General features: G+C 30.0%; 1 protein-coding gene across 1 annotated transcript in view; it reads right to left on the bottom strand.

Moving 5' to 3' along the window:
* The window catches only part of LOC117181334, a 12,076-nt gene extending 8,292 nt beyond the window's left edge, over positions 1-3,784 (bottom strand). Inside the window, exon 1 of the mRNA XM_033373895.1 lies at positions 3,637-3,784. Coding sequence (XP_033229786.1) covers positions 3,637-3,697 — 61 coding nt within the window. The 5' untranslated portion in view covers positions 3,698-3,784. The remainder of the gene's footprint in view (positions 1-3,636) is intronic.
* Positions 3,785-7,601: the final 3,817 nt, after the last annotated feature.

Genomic DNA, 7,601 nt, shown 5'->3' with positions numbered 1-7,601 from the left:
ACGCCAATTAGCACAAATGGTAAGTTCCGACAGTGCCTACAAGTGTGCCTACTGGCCGCTAGATGGCAATACCGGTTTCATATGTATACACCTGGTAAAAGAAATAATTAACTTACGTTAAGGCCATGTGACGAGAGGGTCACATGACCATACCTGGTCTTCAGTTTTTCTTTCCCAACTTACGTCTAAACGAAATGAGGTATCGTGTTAAAAATTTTGCACGATAAATAGAAGGCATGCAAGAATATGTCGCTGGTCCTAAATAATTAAAATACTGAAAAAAAGTTACTATTTTGCAGAAACACCGACCGTGCTGTCGTCAAACCCTGCAAGCAATTTGCAATGTTGTCAATGGGCTAGTTATGAGGTTTATACTGATCAAAGTGGGGCAAAACAACAAAAATTGCTCACGAACATTATACACAAATAATCAAACTACTAATGTTTGCACTTTTGATGCAAATAAACAAATTGAAATCATTAAATTGCACGTGTCTGACATACATATCAGCTGTTTCCGAGCAGCACTAGCGCAGCGAGTAGACAATTTCGAACTTCTACGTGTCTGTGGATAAAACAGATTCCATGGTTGCCGACAGAGAAACTGATAGGTCAAACTTCTGATGTGAAGACTGAATGCGTCCAAAAATATTATAAACGTAGATGCGGTACAGGGCGTCGAAGTGGGGAATTATATATATATATATATATATATATATATATATAGGACATCACATTTTCTGCCCTATCGAGGTGCTGCCCTCATTGTACTACGAAGTCGAATTCTTGTTTTCTCATTCTTCGTAAAATATGACGGTAAAGAAGTAGAAAGATTTTTTGAGGTTAGAAAAGTTTAACATGTATCACTGAATTTTTTCAGATCTGAAGCTTGATCAAGGTTTTCGGTACATAGTCTTTTTTCTTAATTATAAAAAAAAATTGTCTCGAAAAATCATACTTTTAATTTTTAAAAAAGTATTATAGAAAGAGATTTCGAGATAAACAAGTGCTGAAAACATTTTTCTTTGAAAAATATATTTTTTAAATTTAAATTATCAAATATTTATACCAAAGCAACAACTTTTTAAATGTTTGAAGTATTTAAACATTATTGTTTAAATTTAAAATAACAATAATTAAAACAAAATATATTTCTGGATAAGATATTTTGGTTGAAAATGTATATAGTATTTTTTAAATCACAAAAGTTCTTCCGAAAAATCGAAATGTTAATTAAAAAACATTTGTTTTTGTATATTAATTTGCCGGTAAAATTTGTTGTATAATTTTAATTTTAAATTGAAACATATAATTTTTAACACTTTAAATATCAAACAAAAATATATTTGATACAAATATTTTATTATCGTATTTTTAATAAATAATTAATATTGATTAAGAATAATTTTATTTGGGGCGTTTTATTATATGGGAATTTTCAAGTTCTTTAATATTATAAACTGTTCAGGAATTTTATTAGTTTTGCAATTTTATTATTCGGGACAGAGAGTTTTACCAAGTCGGGAATTATATTTTCCGAGATATTTCAGCCGTCCCCATAGAATTACAGAAAATTTGCTCTAATTATAATTTCGGCGCTCGATCTTGTTGAGTTTTTCCTACAGTATTAATAAAAAAAAAATGTGTATGGGAATTTTTGATATTACAAAGTTAAAGATAATCTCAATTAAAAATTTAAAAATTCGCTGTACATCCAATTTTTATTCTTGGTTCGTGGCGATTTTTTTCTAATCCATTTAAGTCACTGATAAATGGGGGTGATTTTCTTTTAGAAAATAAGTGATTAAAATTTGAAAAAATTGGGTAGGCTTCTTTGACATCTAGGTATGTAAACAAGGTAAACTTCCGAAAATTTAAAAACTAATTTAAGAACTATTTATACTTTTTTAAGATGCCAATATAATTTACACAACACTAATTGTGAAATTTGCAAATTTTTAGGCCTTCAGTTTAAGAACTTGAATTTTAACGTTGAATATGCTTCATTTTCAGAATACAGCCTTGTTGTTTGAATTTTCAGAATTTTCGTTATTAGTTATAGGTTAGGTAAAAAATAACATTATGTATTTCGAAATTGTTACAACGCGAAAAAGTTTAAATTTAACATTTAAAAATGCGAAAATACACCATTTTCCATGTTCAACGTTTGCAGCTGCATTTAGATGTTTTTTGTTTTAAATATAAATTAATTAAAACATTTTATTTATTTTTCATGATTGTAATTTATAACTTCTAAACTTGAATAATTGTAGCTCAAACATGAAAAAGTATAGACTAATTTCAAATTTATAGAGGTTCTATCATATATATTGAACTATTAAAACCTCTGACCTGTTTGAAGGTTTTTAAAACTCTTTTAAAAACTTTTTTTAACAATTATGATTGTGATTTCTTAATAAAAGAATAAGTGTTATTTAGTCTCCAGAACAGAAATTTTAAAAATATTTAAAGCTTTAATAGTTGAGACATTTTAAATTTGTAGTCTTCAGTATATTGAATAATTTCAAATTTAAAGCTATTAAAATATGTCATTAGAATTTTTGAATAGAAAGTGTTCGATAATTTTAGATTGAAACATTTCAAATTATTTAGTTACAAATTAAAATCGCAAAACTTCAAGTTTTATTAATTTTTTGATCATTTGTCACTCCCACAAATTATTATTTTTTTGTATCAAGAAAATAACGCCTGCTTTTTGCAAAAATTAACAAATATATATTAAAGGTTCACTCAAGGCCATTTTCGTTCAAAAATCTTGTTCCTGAATAAATTGACTCTTATTGTTTCCGATTCTGTTCTGTCACTCAGGGATTGTGTTCTTCATATAAAACATTGAAATGTAGTTTTTTTACGTTTATAAAATTATAATTGAAGGTCACTCGGTGTAATTTTCTATGAAAAATATTGACTTACAAAGAATATTGGTCAAACATTAGAATAGATTTTTCCGCCCGAGATACAAACGTAAATTGTACTATAGTAAAAACATCTGGAAAAATTTAGACGAAAGCTAAATTTGGTAAAGAAAACAAACCTTTGTCGACCTATAAATACTAATTTTATTCCCCGAAAGATTTTTCACAATCTATTCGAAACACTTTTATTGCAAGAATTTAATTGAAGAAAAATATTTTTTATAAAAGTTTGGTTTTATCAAAAAAAGTTATAAAAGTCAAATTCCAATTCAATCGGAACAGTATTTGGAAAGTTATCCGGTATACAGACAACAACGACGACGCCGGACAGACACAGACCCCGAGGTAAAACCTTGTTTTTCTGACTCAAGGGGCCTCAAAATGTCGACATTTGATAAAATCCGAAAAAGTCATTTTTCATAAAAACTAATACCTTCTCATTTTGGACGAGAATGTAAAAATTATCAACAAGATTTGTAGAAAATCTTTCAAAGAATAAAATGATTGTCTCGTAAGTTAGAACCGAAAAATTACTATTTCAAAAAATGAAAGTTGTGTACACTATGTCGCAAAATTGTTTTCCTTCGACGATGCAGTTGCATCATACGTGTGGTGCAAAGCTCGTATCTTCTCGCAGCGGAGCACAATATACATTTCATAATAACATAAAGGATTATGAAGAATAATCATGAGTATTTACCGTTTTGTTCAGGCATTAAGTGTACTCGAGAACCGATTTGCTCAGCTGATAGAATAAACATGGCGGAGTATTTCAATTCGTAAACTGGATATGAGTCAATGGGGGCGCTTTATTTTAGTTCGCAAAAGCTCAGGTCAGAGGAGACGCTGCGGAAAATCGCCCGAAATTGAATACATGGGATTTGCAATCTCTCACCTCATCTCTGCTTAGATCACGAAGGAATAATAAGAAGACCCAACTGCCAGTGGGAAGCCTTTCGAAACTGGCAATAGAAACATTACCGCAAGTGGTAGGCAAATTACAGGAAGATTTTCAATTTTAGTGCGCAGTTGTCTTCTTTCTATACATGGAAAAGTGTGCGAGTGAGAAAGTTTGTCAAATTGACGCGATCTTAGGCAACTAAATCGATTATACTTTTTATTATACAGGTTTTTTTACGATAAAAAATGTTTGGAAGTGTTAGAAAAAAACAGTATCCTTCATTCCAACGTACGATTTCAAAAATAATAATGTACTACAATTTCAAGATTTCATGATCAAACAATTTCATTATAGTCTTCTATAGGTTGTAGTCAACCTTCTATAGGTTGTAAAGCAGCTAAGGCTGAACCTCGGCCTTTTATGTCCACTCGCCTATCTCTTTCTGTAAGCTAATGTACATATCTCGTGGAACATAATAAAGATCTATTATTATTATTATTATTATTATTATTATTATTATACTTACTACTTTTATGATGCACTCTTTTAACTTTACAAGTCTTAACGCTGAAGTTCTTCACTTACCCAGATCAATAGACACTTTAATATATTAAATAATTATAACTTGCAATTGAAAAAATGTTGCTACCTACATCAAAACAAACGAACATAACCTCTCTAACTTACGTCAATTTGGCAAACTTTCTCACTCGCCCACTTTTTCATGTATAGGAAGAGGACAACTGCGCACGAAAATTTAAGATCTTCCTGTAATGTGCCTACCAGTTACGGTTTTCTATTGCCAAGTGGCGAAACGGAGTTAGATCTACTTATTATTCCTTCGTAGCTTACAGTGCATTCGTTTATCCTGCACTGGTGTAGAGCACCCCTATCCGACTCTCCGTATTTCAGCTATAAGAGTTTCGGACCTTATTGCTATGAGTTTCTATGTGCGAAATGTCGCCACGTGGTGGCGCTTCTCGCACGTGATGTTGCTAAATGAGAAATTGTCTTTCCGGCTACCATTCGAGTCGTGATGACGGCGGAAAAATTCATTTTTTCAAAGTGTTTCAAAATTTAGTTGATATATATTAGAAAAAAATAAATAGGAAAGATTTTTTTAGTAATAGCTGACCAGTTTGTTTGCGAGAAACATTTTCTTCCCGATGATATTTTCTGGAAAAGGGAAGTGAAGGAACCTACTAAAAATGCTATAGCATCAGTATGTATAAACTATAACCAATATATTTATAATACTTTATTCGGGTAAAATTTTAAAAATGAATCAAGAGATACAATTTTCAATTTTAATTGCTTTAATTGCAATTTCCAAATTTTAACCTAAAAATAGCTGTCTTTCCCCCACTGTGACTGTTCCTCATCTGGTGATTATATTTGTTCTTCACTTAAATTCCTTTTTGTTCAAGAGAATTTTTTGTTTAAAAAATAAGGAAGAAATTAAAAATAAAGATAAATAAAATTTTTACATCTGGTCTTCTGATCCTTTATTGTCGTGGAAATCATTCTGTACCTATAATGATTTTCCTATAATGAATTTCCTATAATTTTTTCGCAATTACCGGAATAAGGATTGGAATAATTATAGAAAAAATGTAGTAAATTAATTATGGTGATTAATAATATTAAAATCAATGTTACAAGACGTAGAAGGACGTATAATGAATCATTTATTTTGAACTACTTACACAATAGTACATAAAAATTGACATATTTAAAGAAGCTTTGTTTAAAAGGTAAAATGAAACTTAAAAGCTATGGGTATCTTCTACTTTTTGCAATAATTATTTCAATAATAATTTAATGTTATTAATTTATATAATTATTTCACTATAATTTTTCCTATAATTAATCGAATAATTATTCTTATTAGTAGTCATAAAGTCGTGCAAAAATTATAGGAATTTCATAATAGGAAAATAATTATAGGCCTATAATGATTTTTCTATACTTGCACTTTTTCCTAACGGATAGCCGGAAGATCTATATACTAGTACTTTTTTCTTATTTATTTATTTACTTATTACTTTTATTTCCAACCCACCTTCACCCTCCCCGTAGCCCACCCAATATGACCCAAAAATAAGAAAATTAATTTTTACACATCATTGTTACTTTTTAGCAATTTCCGTCGCCTTTTTTATATAAACAATTACTAATGGACAATTTGAATATTTCCCATGGCTTTTTAAACAATTTTCAATCATTTAAAGAAATATAAATTATTTAAACAATTATTTCTTCTTAAAAACTGTAAAAAATAATTGTATGTTCTGATAGAAACGTAATTATTTATTATTTTTTGGGGTATTACATTTTTCTAATAATATTATGTAATTATTTAAACAATTATTTATTGTCTATCCTTAACATTCCTAAAGATTGAGCCGGAGATATCAACTTTCTTTTCAAATTAATATGCTATGCGACGTTTTGTTGAATAATTACATAATTTTGATAAATTTCTGTTAGTGTTTAATACGGTTCTATTTGTTTAAATAATCTTTATTTGCTCAAGCAGTTCTTTTTCACTAACTAAAAAATGTAATAAAATAGAACGCATACAATTATGTTTCGGACTGTATATTGTACAGAAAGAATACGTTAACCACTTTTCAATTGTTTAAACAAATACAATAATAAATAAATAGAAATTTGTTAAACATTAGAAGAAATGTCTCAAAATTATATAATTATTTTACAAAAAGTAGCACAGGATACCTATTTGAAAAAAGTGAACATTTCTGGCTCAATTTTTAGAAATCCTGAAAATGAACAATAAATAATTGTTCAAATATTTAAATAATATTTTTAAAAAATGCGCTTTTCCAAAAATGAAAAAATATTGCATATCAATGAGAACATACGATTTTTTTTTAATTTTTTGAAAATAATTTATTGTTTAAATAATTTACATTTGTTTAACCAATTGAATAATGTCTAAAAGTCATGGTGAATATTTAAATTATCCATTAGTAATTATTCATATGAGAAAGACGACAGTAATTGCTAAAAAGTACTAATAATACGTAAAAATGCAGTTTTTGGATTTTTGGGGGGCTGGTGGGGGGGGGGGGGGGGGGGGGGGGGGGGGGGGGGTAAAAGTTATTAGTATGGTTTTATTTCTTAGACACTCCTCTTTAATTCCTAAAAATTTCGGTACATTTCGATAAAACCGTGGAACATGAGTTCAATTTTTCGAAAATTCAAAATGACCCCATGTTAATTAAACAGGATTTTGAAGTGCCCGGTGGCTCTTTTGAGTGAAAAAAATTGTGCAATGCATTTTTTTACCACTCTCATATATATATATATATATATAAATTGTGTTACAACTAACAAGGTGACCTTTCAGAGAGGTGTCTTTCAGGGCCACACCATGAGCCCACTCCTCTTTTGCCTTACATTATTGCCACTATCTCTAGCACTTCGCCATTCCGACGGGTACTTGTGCGGAATGGAATTTGGGTTAGACAAATGCGCCAAGGTTTATTTGAAGCGAGGAAAACTTAATGGCATCCCTGAAGATTCTGATATCGTTGATAGAAGCGCTATATGACACCTTTGCGCTGGAGAGATTTATACATACCTGGGCGTGCCACAGAGCCGCATTCAGGATGGGACATCTATTAAGGATACTGTCTGCGACTGTACATCTCACGCCGTCAAGGTGGTCGCGGAATATTGAGTCTTGAATGTCTTCACAACAGGATTATTCTGGGTACAGCACATAGAGTTGCAAATGG

Source organism: Belonocnema kinseyi, chromosome 10, assembly GCF_010883055.1.
Source record: "Belonocnema kinseyi isolate 2016_QV_RU_SX_M_011 chromosome 10, B_treatae_v1, whole genome shotgun sequence".
Classification (NCBI taxonomy): Eukaryota; Metazoa; Arthropoda; class Insecta; order Hymenoptera; family Cynipidae; genus Belonocnema; species Belonocnema kinseyi.
This window is presented reverse-complemented; position numbering and strand designations above follow the sequence as displayed.